Source organism: Poecilia mexicana, unplaced genomic scaffold (assembly GCF_051168715.1).
Source record: "Poecilia mexicana isolate PSO_F unplaced genomic scaffold, ASM5116871v1 scaffold_4, whole genome shotgun sequence".
NCBI lineage: Eukaryota > Metazoa > Chordata > Actinopteri > Cyprinodontiformes > Poeciliidae > Poecilia > Poecilia mexicana.
Genome location: NW_028263373.1, coordinates 26,754,024 through 26,776,876, shown reverse-complemented (window position 1 = coordinate 26,776,876; position 22,853 = coordinate 26,754,024). Strand labels below are relative to the sequence as shown.

Sequence of the window (22,853 nt, the reverse complement as noted above, 5' to 3'; positions counted from 1 at the left end):
AAATGTGTATAATTTAAGATTTATCTGATCCACATAAAAGAACAATAAGGTTAGTTATTTGTTAATATAAAAAATAATTATTTCAAATTGTGACAGAGATGTAGACACAGCTCTGGAGCTTTTTGCTTCTCATTGTGTTAAAATATATACTTTATTCAGATCAGTTTTAATGCTGACAGTTCCTGCATTTATCGTAGTAAAAATGTATCAAAAGGGACAAACTCTCACTGTAGGCACTCTTTAGAGATATCTGCTGCCCTCTTGTGGCCGTAAATCACATATGAATACTTATATGCTCATTAAAGCACCTGGATTTCTCTATAAAGTATAGTTGATTATGAAAAAGCATCACCACATATTGACATAATAATAACTGCTAGTCCTTGAATGCCAGGATTCAACACCGTGTTAGATGATGTGACGGTGGAATGCTCCGTTCACAGAACACAGCATTTAATCTAAAGCAAATGTCTTAAGATATATATAACTAATTTGTAGGCAATCTACATTAAACTGGTTTTGTTCGAAAGACTAATTTTTAGTTTAAAAGCACTAAAGATTGAATGAATATTTTTACTTTAAATTGCAAATACAAATGCTTGTTAAAGTTGCATTAAATAACTATTACAAAAATAAGCCTTTTCAATGTTTATTAAAACTATCACCATGTCATGACAAAATGGCATAAAACAGAGAATCTGTGAAAAAATTGAGCTCCTCCACCTCCTCCCAGAGCAACTAACTAATATGCTGTGAAAAAATGCACCGCTTCCGGTCAGAATCAACCAATCAGAGCCGGAAGGAGGGTCTTAGTGCTGTCAATCAACCTCCCATATGCTCAACTTGCTAATGGTGGAAAAACAACTACTGTTCCAGGAAAACTGTTGTAGGTTGTCTTTGATGGCATTTGTGGCAGGCTATGTTGTGGTGAACCAGCTGTTTTAGCAAAGTTAAAGTGGGAGAGCTTGAGCATGAGAGTGATTGGCAGCGCTAAGACCCTCCTCCTGGCTCTGATTGGTTGGTACTGACTGAACGGTGTATTTCTGAAGCTAGCACTGGGAGGAGGAGGATTAGGTCAATTTCTTTTCCACATATCTGTCTTTCACACAACATAATGATAACTTATCAAATATGTAAAAATATTTTTCTATAAAAGTTACATAAGGATTTGTGGTTTTACGATGTTCACTACACAGCTTGAGTTTAATAGATACATAATTGAGACACAACAGAAAACCTGACAAACACAGAGAGGTGCTACATGTAGGTGCGATGATGAGGCACAATTCAACACCAGGGAGGGTCACGCAGCCAGCTTGGTTCAGGGTAATCGTCTCTACTGTTTCTGCTGAGGCTGGAAGTTTAGTCCTTTTTTAATAAAGCTGTAGTAATGCAAGTTAACTCATGCAGACAGAATAATAAACTTTTTTTTGTGCCGTGCTTCTGTTTTGGACATGCAATGCTCTGTGGTTTACTGCAGTGCATAAGCTGCATGAGCAGCTTAAGAGAAGTTAAAACAAAGACCAAAAAGTCAAAAAGTACAGTGATTTCCAGGTTCAGCCAAAGTGCAGTGATAGTATATATCAAGCATATTATCTGTTTTGAAGCTTTAATAGACAGGTTGCTCTTCAAAAGTAATTTATGTGTGCTTAAGGTCTCTAGCTACACATACCTGTCATCCTGCAGGGGCTTGACATAACCAGCAGATAAGATATTAAGTGAGAGTATGTTCGGGTCGATGACGGTCTCGTCGGCTTCCAGGGTGTTGCGTAAACGCCCTGACAAAGCACACGTGTATTTGTGAAAACTGTTCCTGCACATTCCTGATGAACTGCTTCAGGTTAAAGAAACCTGGAAGATAAACTTACCCACAACTAGCTCTCGGACGTCGTTCCACTCTATGTCTCCAGCAGACTCGTGCACGATGGTGACAGCTATTCTCCTCTGGAGGCCCTGGAGTAAAGCACGGAACGAAGGGATTCATGGTTTTGTTCAACAGGTCTTTGTTTCCTTTGAATATACAGGCATTTCTATGTTCTCACGGTGCGACCACACCTGGTGCAGTAGGAATGTACCCTGGCATGGCAAGCCTCCTCTGTGGTCTACGACTGCAGGGATGTAACTTGGATAAACCAAATTTACAAACAAGAATTAATGGACAGTAAATCTTATTCAAATATTTAAATTCCAAATATCTGCTGGACTCACTCTCCGTTGGCCTCAAGCTCGCAGATCTCAAAGAACACCATCAGATCATATTTACAGTGGCGGGGGCCCGCTTGGGGACGCGTCATCGCCTTCAGCTTGGTGGCAGGCACTAAGTCAAAACATGTTTCAAAATGTTATGTGAGAAAAAGCATGGTGAGGTGAGAACATACAGCTATAAGCTAGCCTACGAAGGAGAGAGAACGGGCAGATGAAAGGAAATCCGGTGCAGGAAGAAAGTACAGTTTTGGAGAGACAGAGCACCTTTTCTAGAAAAATATTCATAAGCAACTTTATAGCTTTTACTTAAAGCTCAATGCTAATAAATCCATGTGTAATAATGCTCTTTGGTCATCCCCAATGTGCTAAAGCCACAGGGAATTAATTGTACCTTTCCCTTAACTTTTACCAAAAGAGTTGAATATTCAGACAGATTGGAAACTTGGAAACTGACTGCGTCTCTCTTACTTACTGAGATCAACCTGAAAAACTCACTCAAAATAAGTTCACATGCACAAGTGTGGTGTGCATTTATATTCACATCACTTCACACCAAAGTAAAATCCAGAGGAACCAGATGCCATCAACATTCAACTGATCAGGTGTAATTTGTCCTCAGTAAGTCAAGCAGAAAGCCACTGAAAAGAGGTGTTTGTTGTTTGGCACAAACCAATTAAGCCATTCAGCTAGCAAGTGGACGAGCCGAGTAAATTTATAGGCTAAAATAACAAAGTGAAAGTAGAGATTTTAATCCAACTCAGAATTTGAGAAAAGAATTGAAAACCAAAGATCACAGATGATTTCCATCTGTTCACTTAGCGAGAAAAATGTTCCTGCTAAGTGGCTTCAACTGTAAATATTGTTTTCCAAATTTAGGCTTCTAATCAAATGCACTTTATTACAAAACTGTGCAGTTTGAATATCAAGTGCTTTGAAGGACTTTATAAGGAATCTGACTGAGCTTCAGTGATTATGCAAAGAATAGGCAAAAGTTTAGTCTGCAGCTGTTAAGGTGGTGCTACAAATATCAACTTGGGGGGTGAACAGAAATAAAAAACTGAAAAGTGTAAGCTTTTTTTTTAACAGTTTTCATTTTGCATTGAAGAATTTTGAAAACCATGTGTGATGGTTCTACCACAACCCAATTTTGTTTTCTTCTGTGAACAAATCACATAAAATCCCAATAAAATAGATGAAAATGTGACAAAACTGTGGAGAGGATGCTGACATGTCTGCCAAATGTTTCTACTTGTATTTTTCTGAAGTTGTTATCTCACTTTTTGTCCCATTACATTTATTTTTAGGAATTTCACATTGCTATGAGATTTGAATTTCTACTTTATATTCGAAAAGCAGAATATGCAATATCATAACCATGCCTCTACATAGTAAAGTGACAGTATTTTTAAGGATAGAAGGCAGAATGATGAAGTTTAAGAGAAGTTTACATAAGGAAGTGCAAGGGTTCACCACAGAGGCTAACAGACACACACACAGCACCAGAGAGCCAATCCAAATGCAGAATCCTAAAACAGGAACACTTTTAATATCATTTCAATTTACCAAAATATTTATGTATTAGCAGAATTTATATAAACAATAATATGTCATTAGAAAAAAACCCTAATTATTTCTGTTAATATGAGGGAAAAAAAGGTTCCGGTTGCAGGATTCTGTTGGATCTGACAGCATGAACCAACCGGGTTTCTGAGCTTTAATAACTGAACAGATAGAGACGGGCGGGGCTGGCAGCTGAGCTCGCTCGTTTGCTTCCAGCAGGAAGGAAGCGGCCAAGCCAGCAGCGGACAGGGCGTGGCCCGACAGCGAGTCCACCAGCACCCCATTGAACACGTCAGGGACCAGGTATCGGATCAGGTCCAGGGACTTCTCCCGATTGGACGAGTCATCAGAGTCCACTGCTCACACCCAACAACATGAAGCTAAGATGACACGACTTGCAAACGGACGACGTACAAAAGATGCGAAAGCAACATAAAATGACCAACAACTAACTAGCGACAGCAGCTGGGAGTTTCTTACCTGGTTTGGAAAGAGGCATCACTTGTGGAAATTGCCTTTTGCATGCGTGAAGCGGACTGGATGGAACAATTCAGTCACATGTAAATAAAAAAACAGACTCGTATTTTCTATATATCTGTGTTTTCAAGGTAAGTTTTCAAGCTTTTCCAGCATCACATTTGCAGATAAAACAAAAATGAACTAAAAAATCAAGTTTCAATTCATTATATATCATTTATTACTGTTAGTCTTGTTATAGTATTCTAGGTAAACTAAAATAGAGCAAAATGTTATGTTTTGAAATGTCTCTCACACAACCTGTCCACCTGACTGGTTCGAGAGCAAAACACTGATTTCACAAAAAAAATCCCACAATTTAAATAATGTTTAATTAACATCTGAAATATAAACCAACCTTTATTTCATCACACAGATCAGTAATGTCAACGAGCCATTAGAAATAAACAATATTCATAACGCTGAAACAATCCAAACAAATCATGTTCAGGTAAATTAACTCCCTGCTCAAATGAAACGCTTAAACAAAATATAAATAATGTCACAAAAAATCTCTAAAATATGTTCTCACTACATTTTCTGGCATTTGGCAAATAAATAATAGTAATTCTAACTAATCTAAAACAAGAAAAGTTTGGACGGATTTAACTTTAGATTGTGATTTAAAAATATGTTTGTGTCTTTGTATTTGGTAAGTAAGGTTTTCCAGATTTCATCTTAATCAAAAGTTAGATTGCACTTTATTACAAAACTATACAGTTTGAATACCGAGCATTTTCAAGGACTTTACACAGAAATGAAGCTCTTTCCTAGGGCCTGTACGAAACCTGTGTGTGACCAGGCGTCTCACCTGATGACGTCTTTACACAGAGGAAGAAACGGTTGTTTCTGGTAGTGTCCAAACACCTCAAAGACAATCGGTTGAGTCTTTATGTAGTCCACAAAGGACTTGGTCACTTCAACAGCAATCTACACAAACAACAAAACAAGCAGTGTTCCATATGTAGTTGTAATAAAACCAGAAAATAGTGTTAGTTCATGATTTGTCGCTTACATTCTGCACGTGGTAGAAGCCCAGAGGAGGCCCGTGGCCGGTGTTTTTCAGCGGCTCCGTAGAGAAGGCCTCATCATGCCGATGGATGAAACTGAAATAAAAAATGGTAACAAATGAAAAAGAAATAAAGGAAGAATAAAGGCTAATTAGGGCATTTACTTTGGATGGACACTGACTTACTTAAACTGACAGAAGATGTCAGCATATTCAGCAGAAATGCTGGAGGCCTGCAGGACAGTCACCCTGAAGGTGAAAATGTTTCCAATTTTCAGGTGCTCCAAAGTTGCATCTAAAGCTGCATCTGGACCCGCCTTCACTGGATTCTCCAACTCGTCTGCACCAGCTGATGTGAATAGAAAAAAAAACAAAAAATGGACTTGAATTAAATTCTTTAGGTTGAGTTTATATCCTCTGAAAGCACTGGACACAGCGGCTCCAGTATTTCTCTCATAAGCAAAGGAAAACATCACTCACAAGCACCCAGAGGAATAAGCCATCCATTCACTCATAAGACATGGTTACCCGCACATGTGTTGTTGTTGACCTCGTCTGCTGACGGGCTCATTTCAGCATTTTGGCCTTCCCCCTCCACGATCCGAAGCTCTTCCTGAGAAACCCCTGTGCGGCTCAGTCCAACTCCGACAGAGCACGACTCCGACTGGAACTGAACACATGAGATCCAGAACACAGCAGTCAGTAAGGACACCGGCTTTTAAAAAGCATCACTGCTCCTTGTTCAAATGTCCCAATGTTACTCATGAGGTGACTTGTGAAAACAACTGGTTGATTTTGTTTTTATTTAGGGCATTACAATAAAAGAGGGGTAAACCCAAAGGCAGATCATACTTTTCCCACTTTTTGGGGGAATACTGTGAAAGTCACGTATTGCTTTCCTTTCACTTCACCATTAGACATTACTTTGTGTTGCTCTGTCACATTAAATCCCATTTGTTGTTAAGTCCAGCAGAAAAAGCTTCCCGAGTTTCTATTTAAAGTTTCCTTACATAGAAACCTGGAATAATTAATTGAGCATACTGTACCGCTGGACAAGAAGGAACAATTAGAATGTATGAGTGACTGAAATGAAACTATGTTTTTTAATTGTGAATTTGTGCTACATAAGTGAACTGAATTAAACTTTTCATATGTTGAGTTTAAAAGTATTTTTTAGCTGCAGCTGCATCATTTGCTACAAATGTTTGTTTTCTTATTTAAAAAATAATTTAATTTTAATGTATTTATTATGAATTATATGAAAAATATCCAATTAATCAGTTAATCAGCAGAATAATTGTTACATTAGCTAAAACAATGGCATCATACATTTTTTCCTCCCTACCTTCTCGTACTGCTGATCCTCAAAAGAGATTTTGGCCGTGCCCGACTGTCTCACGCCGGAGCCGTAGTCGGGAGCTTCCTCGTCGGCTGGAGGGAAACAGAGAGCACCTTCACTTCATTCCCTCCAGAAGTCGCACCCAGCGTGTCTTTTCAGCCGCTTCACGCCAACGGAGGCGAGCGACGGCAAGACGGCGGGTCTGGGCCTTACCTGATATGGCCTGAACGGCCACGCGGAGGAAGCCCTTCACCTCTCCTTTCTCGCTGACGATGGCCACGCGGTGCACCAGAGGAACCGGGTACAGCAGGTTGCTCAGATAGACGAAAGCCCTGCGCGGTGAATGAAAATAAAGAAAGAAAGAAAAAAAAAACAGGCAAAACATTAAAACACAAGCAGACGTGGGGAGGAGAAAGAGGCGGTTGACATTTAGTACATCTCCACCGGGCAGGACAACAGAACACAGAGCTGCGAAGCAACCAAACAGAAGCTGGGATTGCTCTTGCGATGGCCATGGTTGCCCTTTACTATTGCTGTGTCAAGGGTGTTTCTTCCTTTATTAATAAGCTAATATGTTAAGACAGTTATGGCCTGCATGCAGTATTCCTTGTTGCTTTTAATACAAATGAAGCCTTGGCGAGGCTTAGGAGCATGTGTGCAAGAGTAACTTTAGATCTGAAAAAATATATCAAATTTATGATCAGGAGTTGTGCACTCACTGCAGAAAGCAAGGGCTTCCTTTGTGAGCGCAACGATTTTAAGGATTTAATTTTGTTTTTGTACATCTAAGGTAAGTCAAATGTAATCGTGAAACTAATTTATGATTTAAAATAAGATTTAAATACTCAGAGTTGGCACTTAAGTCACTCTGCATTACAGTTGCCTTGATAAAGTATTGATAACCTTGAACATTTTCACGTGTTTTGGGGGGAATTTTAGTGTGATAGAATTTTTTGTTTTTAAAATTATATTTGTAAATAATAAACAAAACATCAACTTCCAGTTTATTATTAGTTCTATCACATTAAATCTGCTAAAACACAATTTTATTTCTTTTTTTGTTAGTTAACTTAACAAAATGTGAAAAAGTTCAAGAGGTATGAAAACTTTTGAAAGGCACTGCATGTCTAAAAAGATTTATGGGCCAAATTTCTCAGGAGTATAAATGTTTTTAAACGTTTGTCGCCATCTTGTTTCAAAGTGCAATATAAGATCTGTGACTCAAAGGTCACATTTTCCACAAGCCAGAGGGTTGGGTGGGGGGGGATAGACACTTAGGGGTGGAGACTCATGACAAGATTGGTGAGGTGCAAATAAGGCATGCTCAGGACAAAAAAAAAAGGTCAACAAAAATGCTTTCCAGTTGTCGACTCAAAGGAATCAAAAGCAAATGGAACAGAACGCAACATGACTCAGCTTGAATAAAAACTGCCAACAGCTTGATAAATAGTGTGCTACACCAAAAAAAACAAACCAAAAAAAACAACGAATGACATCCAAAATCAAAGTGCACCACCTGGGCAAAAGTAAAAGTGGTGTTTTGTACAAAATAGGAGTTCATCGTTAGATGTGTTCAAGTTAAAGTTGCCAAAACAAAAAAAGAAAAAAAGGTCAAACTAAAAACATGTGTGCTCTGGCATGCCTAAAAGAGACAGCTGCAGTAGAAACCAGCTCTTTCATCTTGAGATTTTTGAGTGTTTCTTGCTCATATAACGTGGCTTGCTCAAATGCATCACTTCCAACAGGAACAGAACAATTCTCTGTGGATCCCTTTGTAATGCTAATCAGATCAGACCTTAATAATCGCCATGACTCAGCTGCTTCGGTAAGTCGTTCACATTCATGCCTCTGCCACAAACCTCAGCTTTTTATTTAGCAGCACAGTGCTTCAAGGTGTCTGCTGGTTTTTATGCTTTTCGCTGCAAAAATATGAAATCTTACCAAGTACGGTTGGTCTAGTTTCTAGTGCAAATATCTTAGTACACTTGAAATAAGACAAAACTAATAGTACTAGTAGTACTTCTTGCTGAATACTAAAATACTTCAGAGGAGCTCATTTTAAGTCAATAATTCCTAAATATTGATGAAAAGGTACTAGTTCCACTGGGAGATTATTTTCCTTATAACATTGGAAAATGTCTTGCTATAAGTGAATTTTTTCACAGAACAATATTTCTTCAACTAAAGTAACCTTGGTTTTAGCTTAAAACCCTGTTTCCAGAAGTATTAAAATATTTTTATTTCAACAAAGCAAAAAAAAAAAAAAAAAAGAAGAAGAAAATAACGAGCATAAAAATATAAATGCATATAAAATTTTGAAACCAGGAACTGTCCATTCAGAAGTAGCTTCATATGTTCAGTGTGGAGAGAGATTTGCAAATATTTCAGAAAGACTAGAACAATGAAAACTAAGACAAGAACATAATAACATAAAAAATATATTCAAAAGCTTGTTTGCCTTTCAACGGTAAACAACCAGGAGGTGTTAAAAAAAAAGTGAGCAAAGAAAAACATCAGTCATGAAGCTCTGAACTGCAAAAGCATAAAATCTTACCAAATATCTGTGGTCTAGTTTCTAGAGCAAATGTCTTATTACACTTAAAATAAGACAAAATTTAACTTAAACGTCACTTTTCAGCAAAATATAGCAGCTTGTTTAGAGTCAATAATTCCTTAATATTGATGAAAAAGATTATCTTACTCTCAGAGTTCACTTATAACATGGGAAAAATGTCTTGTTCAAATGAAATAATCTGCCAATGGAACTAAAACTTCATCAATTTTAAGAGATTATGTGCTTAGAATAAGCTCCTATAACTTGCTCAAATGTTACTAGTAAGTTAGTTTTGTCTTATTTCAAATGCACTATGATATTTTAACGAGAAACAAAAACAAAAATACTTGGTAAGATGTTGTGTTTTTGCAGTGTGATTGTTTTAAATGTGTCACCTCTATGTTGACAACAAAGATGCAGCTTTCCTCTCGTACCTGGGAAGTGAAATTACAGCAAAATATGCAAACTAAGAGAAATTCAGTTCGATGGTTTGATGCTACCATGTAAAACGCAAACTAAACTACCCATTAAACATCCTTGTTGTGGATAAAACTCTCTTAAATGTGCGCTTCGTTTCTCTCGATGCGAATCGGAGGAACAAAATCCAGCATCTCAGTGTGAAAGAGCTAGTTTCCTCCGCCAGCATGCTCCTGAAACCTCACCAACCTTCCCACTACACTGAATAATGGAGAGCGGTCGTAAAAGGGGTCCAGGCCTTCGCTGGAGCCTCGGCAGAGCCCTCCAACATCATCATCATCATCATCATCATCATCATCATCATCTGGCCCGAGCTCGGAGCACGGGTCGTCCAAAAAGATATCATCATCCAGGTCGTCCAACTCCTCCAACTCCTCCTCCTCCCCTCGACCCTCCCTCTGCGAGTCAGCCAGCTCAGTAATTTCAGAGGTGGAAAGGGTCGGGGATGGGGTGGGGTCACTCATGCGCTCGCTCATGCATGTGTTGAAAATGGGATTTCTGGTGCAGCCAGAAACATGGGAACTAGGTTAGTACAGTTAGGTAGAAAGCACACATTGGAATACATATGGGCTGGAGGGAAACAGATTGAGACTAAATGTTGAGACATAGAAGAGAGACATAGTAAAAGTGTTTCCCAGTAGTAAACTAAATAGGGGGGGAAGGAAGTGTGTGTCTGCGTAGCAAGATTTCTGTGGGTTAGACCTTTTTGTCCCAAAGTGGAGGCCATGGTCCCTAAGTGAATTTGTCCCCCCCACCCACCGGCCCCAACATCTTCATCACATCAAACGAATTTGGTGTTAATCAGCTGTGCTACATTTTTACTGGTCTGTGATTTTTTTATTTTGAAAGTTTAAATGTTAAAAGTTCAACCAGCCACTCCATATTACCCAAATCAAATAAAATTGGTGTTCATTGTTTGTGTTATGCTTGCGGAGGAAAATGTTTTAGCACCACAAACGTAACACAAACATAGCGCAATTGATTGCCACCAAATTTGTTTGATTTCACAAATGTGGGAGGGGCTGGTTGACCTTCTATGACCTCCAGAAACCTTCATTAGAATCTTAAAAATGATGCCAGCACAACAAAAAAGTTTGCTGCACAAAACGCAGCAAAAACATTTGACACCAATTTTGTTTGGGCGCGGACGTGGGGCAATGTGTTTTTCAATCATTTTTACAAAACATAACATAATAGATTGAAATGTTATTTGTAGTGCTCATCTTTCTGATTGGCTACCAGTCAAATTTATCAAGATGTTTTGCTCCACAAGCTAGCATAGCAAGCGGAAAATGGAAAAGTTTCTGACGAGAAACACTGAAGGGACCATCCAGCAACCCTGCTGTGCAGGAAAAGTGCTGCAAAAATCCTCAAGAAAACTCAGGGCCAACAAGAATCAGAAGGTAAAAGGCAGCATTTATGCTAAGCTTTGTCTGCTTTGCAGCATTGTCTGCTGGTTTGCACCCTGAAGTTAATGCTGCTTGGGAGGCTATGGTATGAAAAAGTCTTGGAGCCCCTGTCTTAGACCATGAGCCAGAGATATAAATCAAAGATGCCTCAAAATCAGTTTATTAATGTCCAATAAAACATAAAAAATAAACTATACTGGTCAACTCAAACAGTAGACAGAATGAAGGTAGCCATCTATGTTCAGTGGTCTTAGTAAACAAACGTGGTCAACAATCATTGGAACAAGCTAATGAGAAACGCTGTCCTGCATCTCTTACAGTATGAAGTGGATGATGCTCGGTGTTTACCTGCCAACCAGGCGGAACCATGGGAAGCGATCGTAAAAAGGGTCGCCTCCTGTCATAACACTTTCACTCTCCTCTGTAGTATTGTTGGGCACATCAGCAGCACGGTCGTACATCTCTCGCATGAGGTCAAGCCTTTGCCTGCAGAAAGAGGAAACGCAGATTAAGGATTTTGTCACAGCTGATAGTCCGGTAGACTCGGTTCCACTGCAGATCAAACCTGCAACATTTGCTACAATTTCACTGTATTGTGTCAAACGAACCAAACCCTTTGAAAAACAAACCTGTTCCCCTCCTTGCCTGAGGTGGCGCTGCACCAAGAACCACTCAAGAAAATGACACGAAAACCTCTGAAGAACACGCCGAGTGCAACTTCCTTCTTCGCAAAATGTAAACAAAAATCGAGTGTCGTCAGATTTTAGTGGCACTCCACTAAAATCTTGACTTTTGTTTTTGGTAAAAGACCATGAGCCATTTTTTCCTTCTGGTGCTAGCCCGGAATGTTTGTTTTGGTTGTTTTTACCCAGAATGCCTTGCACTTTAGTCTGCATCCAAATATACATTCAAACCGCAAAGAGGCCTGGGTATTTTTAGGTGGACCAAAGTTCACTTTTTTGGTTTGCGTCAGAGTTCGGTTGGGCATTCACACCTCCCTGTGTGAACCGGACTTTCTAGGCAAACAAACTACAGTTCAACTAAAGTGAACAAAATAGAGCTGGTGTGAATGCACCCTAAGAAATGCATATTGAAGAGTAAAGAGTATGAAATTAATTTTATAACCTTCCATCAGTAGTGTTAGTTGGTGTTTAGTTAGTGGCACATCGGAAACAAGGAAAAGAATCTAACACTAAACAATAACATAAGAAACATAATTAAACTAGAGTAACTAAGAAAGGACTGAACCAAAGAAAAACAGAAACACGATAATCTAATCAAAAATAAAAACAGAAATCAAATCAGAACTTAAGAACCCATGAGAAATTAAAAATCAACCCAATACTCTGGCAGGTTCATTTAGTCAAAGACAGCCTACCTTAATTTTTCTAACGTCCAGAAGTGAGTTGCTCCATTCTTCTGATCTTGCACTTCTACAGCCACAATAGTACGAGGAAAATGTCTACTTTCTCTGTCTTGAGTCGCCTCTGGGGGCAACAGGTCAGGAGGAAGTGGGGAGTAGAGAGTGTCTGTAAGCAACACAAACTGGAACTGGACCTGCAGGGGAACGCGAAGCATCCGTTAGGCAACAGCCAGCGTAGAGGTTATATAGCATAATGAGTCAAAAGAACATGCTGCACCTTCTTTTTGAGTTCTACACTGATGGCATTGGCTTCTTTAAGAAAGATGGCATTTCCCCACAGCAGGTCGCGCAGCGAGGTGAACTGGTAGCACCTCCACTTCCTGAAGCCCCACAGAGCCAGCTCTCTCTCCTTCTCCGTCCACTGAACTGTTAATTCAGAAAAGATAAAAAAAAAGGAAACTCATGTGGCCAAGATGCGTTAAAAACAGAGAGACAACATCTGACCCCAGACATCATCTTGACCTTCCTCTTCTGGCTCCTCCTCTTCTTCAGGGGCTTCTGGATAATAACGGTCCACCTGCTTCTGTAAAGCCTCAAGCTTGCTCTCGTAATCCTACACAAAAAAACCATAATCAGTAAATTAAAGGACTAAAACAGATTGCAATGTATTAGCTTCAATACCTGACACCTTTATGTAGTTATTGGTGTAGGTCTTTGTACAAACTGTCAGTAAGAAACTAGAAAGTCCTCTGAACAAACTCTTGAAAAACTACAACATGTGCCAGTTTCCCTACCAGTCTTTGCTGCTCTAGAAGATTGTTGGCTTCTTCTCTTTCTTTGCGGTACTGATCCTCCAGCTCCTGAAGCCTGAGGACAGAAATGGATGCCGTCAAAACAGGTTGGATGGAGGTGACACATCAAACCAAGCTGATCAAGCTTTCTATTATTATGCCAGTGCATTAAAAACAAAGAGGATGTAGTCATCTGTAATTTGGCAACTTGTATCCAGAGGATGTGGACGCAGAGGCTAAACACTTATTTAGTATTTTAAGCTTAGCAGCCCAAAAACTTATCACAAAGAAATACGAATAAGTTCCATCCCTTCATGACTGGCATCAGATTATGGTTCATATAGGATGGAAAGAATTAGTTTTTCATGTAGATTGCAGTTTGCAAAATTTGAAAAGATCTGGGTGAAAGAAAAATACATTGAGGTAAAATGTCCAGAATTTTTGTGACTCTCTGTACAAGTTTTATTGTAATTTGAGTTATTTACAAGTCATATATGTACACCACACCTTCTACTTTATTTTTATTTTTTCATGTTCTTGTAATTTTATGCTTAGTTATATTAAGGAAAGCTTGGAAAAAAAACAAAATAAGCTCATCAGCTTTGGTTGCCACCTTACAGTGTTTTGAAAAAGTATTGATACCCATCGATGGTTTGATCACTTTACAACCAAAAACCTCTATTTATTTTAGCGAGATTTTCTTTCTTTCAAGTTTATTTGATAGGGACAGACACACATCGACATAGACAAACTGAATAAAACAGCAGTCCCATATTTGCATCATGGTGCTATAGCAACAGCTAATTCGCAGCACTTGTCCCTAGATGGGCTTTTAAAAAGTAACTCTAAAAATAAAAATTTAATGTGAAACAAAAGTATTGCATGATTGTGAAGTGGAAGGAGAATGAAACATGGTTTTCATATTTTTTGGAGAGAATTATTCAGAGAAGCAGCCAAGAGGAACATGGTACTCTAGAGATCCACTGACTCTTTCGACAGGATAATTAAAGCAAAATGTGGTTTTACAAAGAACCATTTTGCTGAACCAGTTTTCAAATTTGCGAATTACAAAGAAACGTTTTTTTATTTTTCTTCTTTTAGGTCATAATCATGCACTAATCTGTGTAGGTCTGTCACATAAAGTCCCAATATAAGGTGAGAAAATCAGAAAAAGTTCAAGTTGAATACGTCTGTGATGCATTGTATTTTCCATCCAAGCTAAGGTTTTTTTTTTTGTACCTCTGTTCCATTTCTTGTTTCATGTCAATGCCCTGTTTCTCCAACAGCTCTCTCTGGGCAAAAGCCCAGTCCACAGGCTCAGCAGGGGTCTCAGCACAGGGGGTCCGCTCCCTTTCAGCTCTAGCCTGCTCAGGGTGGTTGAACCGGAACACGTGGCTCTTCCCCAGGATGATGCGATTTCCTTTAAGAAGAGGAACCTCGTATTAGTAAAACCAAGTAAACTGACTCATGTTTGCACAAAGCTGACATTAGGCGACTTGGTATTCTGACCTGACTTCAGAACTGTCGCTTCTGTCACTCTCTTTCCATTGACGTAAGTCTCGGCTCCTTCGCAGGGCTCTAGGATGACTGCTGCTTAGTAACAGAGAGAGAGTCGATATTACAGCAATGGTGATGATGTTCAAGACCCTTGAGCTAAGAACCATCTGCTCACTTTCCCCTGACGGGCCAGCGCATCTCGTAAAGGTGCAGTGCTCGCCCTGAATAAAATGGCCGCTGAGGACGATGTCTTGACGGCTGCTGGCGTCCAAACGACCCACCCTAGGAAGCAACAGAGCATTTTCCAACTTCAACTTTTCAACACAATATTACACTTCCAGATAGAAAAAAATATATATTTGTGATTATCTGACCTGGTGACTCCCTCTTTAATGTAGTACAGCAGACACTCAGACATCAACGGATCCTCATTGAGGTTCACCAAATGAGGCGTCTGACCAAGAAGAATGACTCATTTAGTGACAAGCTAGTACAATAATTTAGCATCTGTGTGGGAAAACACGTGGAAAAGTGTGCTTCTTTCAGCAAGCTATATCGATAGCGGTTAAAGGCCATGCAGTAAATTCGCTTCCCGCAGCATTTAAATGTGGGCGTTTACCGTTGACTTATAAGTACATAGGTTCATAAATCACTGAAATGGGAACACGACCATTATCTGTTCCTCCATGTTTACACCCATCCATGCCGTCAGTGCAGTGAGGAAGTGTTTGAAGTGTAATTAAGTAGATTAAGGAAAAGAAAGTCTCATCTGACATGCCTACGCCACACTCCTCCTAAAGAGAACCTCACAGCACTCAGTGGAGAGACACACCGCAGAGCGACAAACCTCGTTAGGGGAAAACAGACCGACTGTGTCTATAAACACAGGCTGGGGCTTTCTGGGGCAATCGGAGGGCTTCAGGGGCAAATAAATAAGCAATTCGCTGATTAATTTTAAAGATAAATGCTTCATTTTAAAGACTGTTTGGAGACATGCAGCAGAATGTGATTGATTTTTATTTTATTGTTGTTGTTTTTTACCTTTTTAGGAGAGAACACACCAACGGTGCCGCCATCTTCTCGTATTGCCACACCCATTTCTGCCAGCAAAGCCTCTCTGTGGAGAAGCAATGTTGTCGATAAACTTAAGAGGCAATTCACAGAGAGTTTTTGCATGTGCTTTTTGCTTTGATTTTACACAAGAGTCAGGAAGGGAGTTGCATTAAATATATGCAGATGGAAAATACTCAAAAACTCTAAATCTTGCTTATTGATTTTTTTTGTCAAACTAACTTAGAAGTAACTTTTCAGCAAGATATAGGAGCTTGTTTTAAGTTACTTATTCCTTTATACCGATAAAAAAAAAAGTTCTAGCTAACAGTGAAATAATCTACCAGTGGAACAAGACATTTCTCCCATGCCATAAGGTAAAAAAAAATCTTCCAGTGGGAACTAATAATTTTTCATCAATTTTATATTTTCATGAAGTCGATAAATCATTATAGACAGTTCCCAAATTTTTAGGTCATCAACTGTCTTCTGTTTTGTTGACCACATTCTTACTATTCTAGACTTGTGGTCAAGGGCCAAACAGAATCCTTTGAGGGTCACACTTTGAACTTTCTACTAGTTGCCTAAATAAACTCCCACCATCTTACCTTTCCATTCTAATGGCTTCTGTCCGGCGGAGCTTTTCTTCCCATGTCTCATTTAGTTCGGCAATTATTTTCTCAGTTTCCTGACATTTGAAAACAAAAGGGGGTATTATGACAATTAAGATGCATCAACGTGTGATGTAGCTACTGAACTGAACACCAGATGCTCACCTTCAGCCGCTCAATGGCTTCCTCGCTGCCTGGGCTGAACATAATGCGGTCGTGCAGACTGGCTATAGAGGCGGCGCGGCTGGACAAGGCTGAGAGGGATGGCGATGGGCTCATCCCCGTCATGGCATTGGTCACTGTGAAAAGATCATCCCTTTGATTCACAGCTTGGCCTACATCGTTATTGTTCGTGTAATCGGACATGTCTGTCAGCGCGGGGCACAGGGAGTGGTTAGGAGGTCCATAACAGATAGCGAAGGAAAGAAATAAAATAAAAACGAAGATAAGCAGAGAGAAGAGGAAGAGAAGAGAGGGAGAGTAGAAATGGAAGAACACAACATAGCTTCAAACACGTGTAACTTACAGTATAATCTGAATAGTTTGTTTAAAAGCGACGGCAGCGCAAGTAGGAAGCTGCACAGAGAGCAAGTCAACTTAAACAAAGCAGCAAAGAGCCAACCAGCCACCAAAGAGCTAGCAGAAAATGCATCGACTTTATGAAGCGGTAAGCAGTGAATCATTTAAAATGAAGGAAATGTAGCCACTTTACAGTAACCGTGTTCAACTTCCTGGTTTGGGTAAGAACCCTAAATGCTCTTGGTAGGATAAAGATTTAGGCAAACAGGATCCATTAAACTTTTATTCTTTTTTTCATATATAGGCCAAACATTTTACAAAACACAAACTTAAAGAGTCTGTAAGATTTGACTAGTCCATCTGTTTTCTAAAACGAAGTTGGTCAACATATCAAAAATCCAATGAAAACAGCCCTAAACATTCGATAAATCTTAAGCACAAAAATCTTTGCTCAGAGTTGAATTATCCAGACGAGATTTAATCAGATTAAGTGTTTTATCTTTTTAAGTACAATATAGAGGTGAGCGATACAGCTAAAGAAACATATCATGACAAGCTTTCATATCGGTTGAGATCAATAATTATTTTGTTTTTTGTTTTGGATATCTGGTGGCGCGACCGTTCCTGTTTTATCCACGGTACCCTCTCCAGCTGCTGTTCTCATTTTCTCTTCGATCTGTCTTGTTAATATAATTGAAAGTAGGAAAGCATTTGTTGAATTGTGAATTTATTTGATTCATCATGCAAAACAAGAGAATATTGTGTTGCACTAATGTAACGTTGGGACTTTTCTTAATCTTAGTTTTGTTGTGACTCATTAACACCTAGGATAAATTCTTTGCAGAATATCGACTATGTAGCTGCTGCTATGGCAACAGAGTACAACAAATTGGCAAAGTGTATGACACCCATCCATCTGGACAGGTTTATTCTGCCAAGATGCACCAGATAAAATTGTCTCACCATCCGATAAAGGGGGAGTGTTATGAAAGGGTGTAAAAATGAGATGAAACAAATAATACTCTCTCTGACTGAATTATCATTTTACTGTTACTGCACATTTAATTGTCCCAGCTGCCAGGGGAAATAGATTAAATCAGACACAAACCCTGCCAGCAAAGTGGGAAACTTCACTTTTTATAGCATGGAAGTTAATGACTGGGATGAAATGTATCATACTGTTTTCCATGTGTTTTTTATGCTGTATTACTTACCTTTTATGAACACTAAAACACTGCCTTTTTAATAGCACATCTAGGAAGCCATGTGTAGATTCTGTTTTTTTAACATCAGCAGCCTAAATTGATCATAATTATCATCAAAACCACCTGGATAACATCAGACTGCTTAGTGGTGCGCCAGAGAACATCAACAAGCTACTCATGCTGTCGGAGTAAGCGCCATAGCAAAAGCAACAGCAAAAATAAAATATAAAAAATAAAAATAAACAGGAGACACACATTTCAAACCCTCTATGTCAGCGCCAGTTGCTCGATAGGCTGGGTGAGGTTGAAACAGAAGTTAATAGAGAGACAGAAAAGAGGAAACCTTTAGATAGAATCGTCATACCAGTAAAAATAATACTATGACAATTTATTACTTTTAAAAGTATTTTAAGTATTTACACCCCTCGACATGTTTTTTTTTAATTTTTTTTTATTTTACATTTTATACTGTTACAGCCACAAACTTTATTGTATTTTATTGGGATTGTATTCAATAGACCAACGCGTGTATTAAACATATTCACTCTGAAGTGGAATTAAAGTAATACATGATTTTCAGTTTTGTTCTACAAATATAAATCTGAAAAGTGTGGTGTGGATTTTATTGTATTTTGTAATACTTATATCTGGTTTGATACAAACATTTTCATTACAGCGCTTGCTGAATTTGTAGGGTGCCTTTAAGAAACTTTAACTTCATTCATCCTTCCACCAACTGAGTTAAGAAAACCAGTTTAAGAAAAGCATCCCCACAGCATGATGCTGCAACCACCATGTCTCATGGTCAGAGATGTGTATTTACTTTGATGTGCAGTGTTACTTTTGTGGCAGACATTGCATTTTGCATGTGGGACAGGAAGTTTTGAACACTTTGATTTCATCTGACCAAAACACCTTCCTCTCCGTTTGCTGTGTGCCTTACAAGTCTTCCAGCAAACTGAGCACAGAGCAGCTGTTTATACCCAGGTCAAATTACACACAGGTAAACGCTATTTGACAATCGATTAAGCTGGTTTCTATTCAGGAATATCAAAAGGTGTGTGAATGCAAATGAACACATTTTTACTGCCACTTAATCATTTACAGCCCTAGAACTAAAAATCCTAATAAAATACATTGGAGTTTGTGGTGGCAATCTATCAAATGTGTACAAGTTGGTTGGCCAGGCCTCACATGTCCCGCAGAATTAAAATTTTCATTCAAGCTAAATAAAACTTTTACAACTTCAGTTTCATCAAAATTTAAATAACACACTTGTACACGAATAGATGACAGGCAGAATTTGATTTTGTAACTTACTCTCAATGATGTCACCCAGTCCCTGGGCGTACAGGAGGTCTTTCAGACGGGACACTTCCTCTTTCAGCTCACGCACCAATCGGTTGTTTGGATCCTCGTTGATGACAGCGTTGCAGCGAATCTGTTTGGCACGGTCAGCATACCTGTGGATTTGAGAAAAAAATATACAAAATAACAGAAGATGTTGACACAAGAGTGAGGTAGAGAACAAACTAACACACGTGCAGGATACCCCTGATGTCTAAACTTTTGATGTGTTTAGTGTGACTCAGTCTCTGCTGTCTACCTGAGGGTGCTGAGGGTTTCATCGTAGTTGATGTCAGCTGGACTCAGAGCGGCAACCATCGCCGTTCGAGAATTTCCCCCTAGCAACACAGAGAGAAAATATGTGTATCAGCATTCTCCTGGTTCAGTTTCAGTTTATTAATGACTGCAATTCAAAAGCACATTCTATATACCCAAGTTCTCTCTCAGCAGCCAGGTTAAAACTGAATCTCTATATGGAATGAAGCTTTCCACTTTCTTCTTCTTTTTATTCTGCGCAATGTAAAGAAACAGATTTAAGTACAACTTTTCTCCTTCAGAATGCAGGAGACAGATTTTTGCAGAAAGAGTGAAATGAAATGAGTTACCTTGTTCTGTCCAGAATCCTAAAAAGAATAGAGGAAGGAGAAAAATTGTTTAAACACCTTAAAATCTGCCTCGTCTTTGAAAATACAGCAAACAGACAGAATAATACTCACCACTTCTGCCAAAGCAGAAATAACTTTCCCCAATGTGGTTAAAGACTTGTTGATATTTGCTCCTTCCTGTCATTTTACAAAGCGATGTGATTTAATTCACTGTTTATGACATGGATATAGAGTAAATTAGGATTTCCTTAAAACCGTTTCACCTTAAGCCTGGTTCCTTTGGCTCCTGTAGAGTCCGCTCTCTCGCTGCCGGCCAGATCCACCAAGCTTATTTTGCTGACCTACAGGAGCAACATCAATTAATATTCCAGCATATTTAATGTTGCACATTATCTGCCAATTAAACATATACAGCTATTAATAACCACTGCAGAAACTGGCTTCATTAAAAAACATTTCCTGAGAAAGGAATTAGATTAACCTTATGACCTGCAAGCCATCATTGATTTTTTTTTTCCCTTAAGATCAAGATTTCCCCCGGAGTCATCTATCACAGTTAGGAGAAGCAGAAGCGCTATCTAAATGGATCATTTCAGTCAGGATGTGATAATAATCTGCTACCTTTTCAGAGGTGTTGTCGGTCTCCGCATCGAAGCGTTTCTGAGTAAATATGATGTTAAAAACTGCGTGAGAGCGACTGCTGGTCTCATTCATGTTGGTGGCAGCCACAGTCCTACACAGAGAGCAGAGTTTAATCAATTCACAGAGTCCATGTCTGCTTACTAGGAGGTTCTACAGTAGCATGTTTGTATCATGTGCTGGTTATTTACTCAAAGTAATCTTAATTATAAAACCCGTGGTGGGAACACTTGTTCCCTAAAAGTAAAGTCAGTTTTTCCTTTTATCTATTGTTTTAGCTAACTAAAAACATTTAGCTTTCCCTAAGTAATTTTTTTCTGGGTAAACTGTAAAGCACTAATGTTGAAGGTTTGGTCATCAGCTCTTAAGACTTCGTTTATATTCACACTCTTATTTTTAAGTGAGTGAAGTCCAATTACACAGCGATTTCTTTCCTCCCATTCTGTCTCTTTTCCCCCCCAATAACTTTATTTCAAAAAAGAAGCATACAGGAAAAAAAATAAAACATGGAGAGTAGAGAACAAGATACAAACAAAAATACAATATCTAAGGGCATTATAGAACATGCAAATTATAATTTTAAAGCACCAAAATTAAGTTGGTGCTTAATTTTGGTGCACCAACTTTACATGGGTGCACATGGGATTTCGGTGTATTGCTGTAGCGTTAGCAGAACTAACTTTTTAGCTCAGGGTGCCCACCACATTATGAAACAGCGATTAACTATTTATTGTGTGAGAGCTAAAAACAGACATTATAATACTCATATAAAGAGGTGTAACTCCACTACATTGACATAAAATATTATTTTTAGGCATTTACTGATGCAACTGATGAGTTGCTTTTACCATAATTCAATAATTGTACAACGTAAACCTTCATCATTTCTAAAGCAACCAACAGATTTAACTGAGTGACACCTGCTGCAGGACATCTGTTGTGTGTGTATATAATTATAAACATGTCTGAATTAGAGAACATTCTCAATATATTCACAATATAATTCACAATAGACATATTCACTCAATTATTGTTCCTAAAAATCATCAAAGATATATGTTGTATGTATATTGTGTTGATCCTGGAAAAATATTGTGAACTCATCATGTGGCTCCATCACCTGGCTTTGTTGCCAGAGTCCATCAGGTCCTGGATGTCGTTGTAAGAAGTGACAGCCAGTTTGGACAGGTCCTCAACGTATGGACCCATCAGAGGATGTTCTCTGACGCGGAGGTTCCCTTTGTTCTTAGGGTTCAACAAGTCCCGCACTCGTTCACAGTAGATCTCCATGTAGCTGACCTGCTCAAATGCATATTTAGTTTGGGTCTAGAGTCACCTTTGAGAACAGAAGCTCTTTATCAGTGGCCTCCAAGTCTTACCTCCACAGAGTAGGACAGGCTGTTGTCTGTATTATCATTGATCTTTGTGAAAAGATCTTCACAAAGCTAGAAAGAGGGGAAAAAAGGCATTCAGTAAAAAATAAATTCAGAAATAAGTTACTTCAGTTAATCTGCACTGGTTACTGTATCACTCTACCAATGGGATGATTCCTTGCTGATCTTTGACATCCTGTTTTCCCATCATTGTGTACGATTTGCCCGCACCGGTCTGACCATATGCAAAGATGCAGACGTTGTATCCTTCGAAAGCATGAAGCAACATTTCCTCTCCGATGTCTTTGTACACGCGCATCTGGGAGGCATAATTGATATCCTCTGGCTGGGGAGTGAGATCAATATCTTGTAAATCAGACAACACAACACAAAACAGCTCGCTCTAATGGAAATCTGTCTCCTTGTTGAGAGGTATAGTTGCAGAATGAGTTACCGATGTGTGCGACCAGTAGGAGTAATCAAAGTTGAAGCTCTTGTTGTCTTTGGCCTGCTTGGGGTTGATGATGGCTGAAAGACAGGACCAGAAACATGGGTCAGTCGGAGGGTGGGAGCTGTCTGAGTGAAACACTACCTGAGCTGAATCAGTCAAGTTGTGCGGACAGACCAGGGAAGGCCTTAACTTGTTCCTATTACAGTGGTTAGGCACGGTGCTCAAACCAAAGTTCAGGTCTGAACTTAAATCTGCTGACAACTTTGGAAGAATACATCAAAACATTTTCTGAGACTTAAGGAACAGAATGAACTGAAATACACCAAGTGAGAC

At 39.0% G+C, this 22,853-nt stretch overlaps 1 protein-coding gene across 1 annotated transcript in view; it reads right to left on the bottom strand.

Annotated features, from left to right (window-relative positions):
- Window positions 1–22,853, bottom strand: part of kif1aa (kinesin family member 1Aa) — a 44,298-nt gene that overhangs the window by 9,978 nt on the left and 11,467 nt on the right. The window contains exons 3-37 of the mRNA XM_088005133.1: window positions 22,524–22,597; window positions 22,233–22,415; window positions 22,076–22,141; window positions 21,817–21,995; window positions 20,679–20,790; window positions 20,321–20,398; window positions 20,169–20,234; window positions 20,058–20,075; window positions 19,884–19,962; window positions 19,712–19,790; window positions 19,426–19,568; window positions 16,547–16,680; window positions 16,379–16,458; window positions 15,762–15,837; window positions 15,095–15,174; window positions 14,896–15,002; window positions 14,733–14,813; window positions 14,463–14,643; window positions 13,227–13,299; window positions 12,955–13,045; window positions 12,710–12,858; window positions 12,448–12,626; window positions 11,418–11,555; window positions 9,850–10,158; window positions 6,843–6,961; window positions 6,636–6,721; window positions 5,819–5,960; window positions 5,477–5,639; window positions 5,297–5,387; window positions 5,093–5,211; window positions 4,246–4,301; window positions 2,209–2,317; window positions 2,056–2,122; window positions 1,869–1,953; window positions 1,673–1,778 (exon numbers count right to left, since the gene is read on the bottom strand). Of these exons, the coding sequence (XP_087861259.1) occupies window positions 1,673–1,778; window positions 1,869–1,953; window positions 2,056–2,122; window positions 2,209–2,317; window positions 4,246–4,301; window positions 5,093–5,211; window positions 5,297–5,387; window positions 5,477–5,639; window positions 5,819–5,960; window positions 6,636–6,721; window positions 6,843–6,961; window positions 9,850–10,158; window positions 11,418–11,555; window positions 12,448–12,626; window positions 12,710–12,858; window positions 12,955–13,045; window positions 13,227–13,299; window positions 14,463–14,643; window positions 14,733–14,813; window positions 14,896–15,002; window positions 15,095–15,174; window positions 15,762–15,837; window positions 16,379–16,458; window positions 16,547–16,680; window positions 19,426–19,568; window positions 19,712–19,790; window positions 19,884–19,962; window positions 20,058–20,075; window positions 20,169–20,234; window positions 20,321–20,398; window positions 20,679–20,790; window positions 21,817–21,995; window positions 22,076–22,141; window positions 22,233–22,415; window positions 22,524–22,597 (3,898 nt within the window). The remainder of the gene's footprint in view (window positions 1–1,672; window positions 1,779–1,868; window positions 1,954–2,055; window positions 2,123–2,208; window positions 2,318–4,245; window positions 4,302–5,092; window positions 5,212–5,296; window positions 5,388–5,476; window positions 5,640–5,818; window positions 5,961–6,635; window positions 6,722–6,842; window positions 6,962–9,849; window positions 10,159–11,417; window positions 11,556–12,447; window positions 12,627–12,709; window positions 12,859–12,954; window positions 13,046–13,226; window positions 13,300–14,462; window positions 14,644–14,732; window positions 14,814–14,895; window positions 15,003–15,094; window positions 15,175–15,761; window positions 15,838–16,378; window positions 16,459–16,546; window positions 16,681–19,425; window positions 19,569–19,711; window positions 19,791–19,883; window positions 19,963–20,057; window positions 20,076–20,168; window positions 20,235–20,320; window positions 20,399–20,678; window positions 20,791–21,816; window positions 21,996–22,075; window positions 22,142–22,232; window positions 22,416–22,523; window positions 22,598–22,853) is intronic.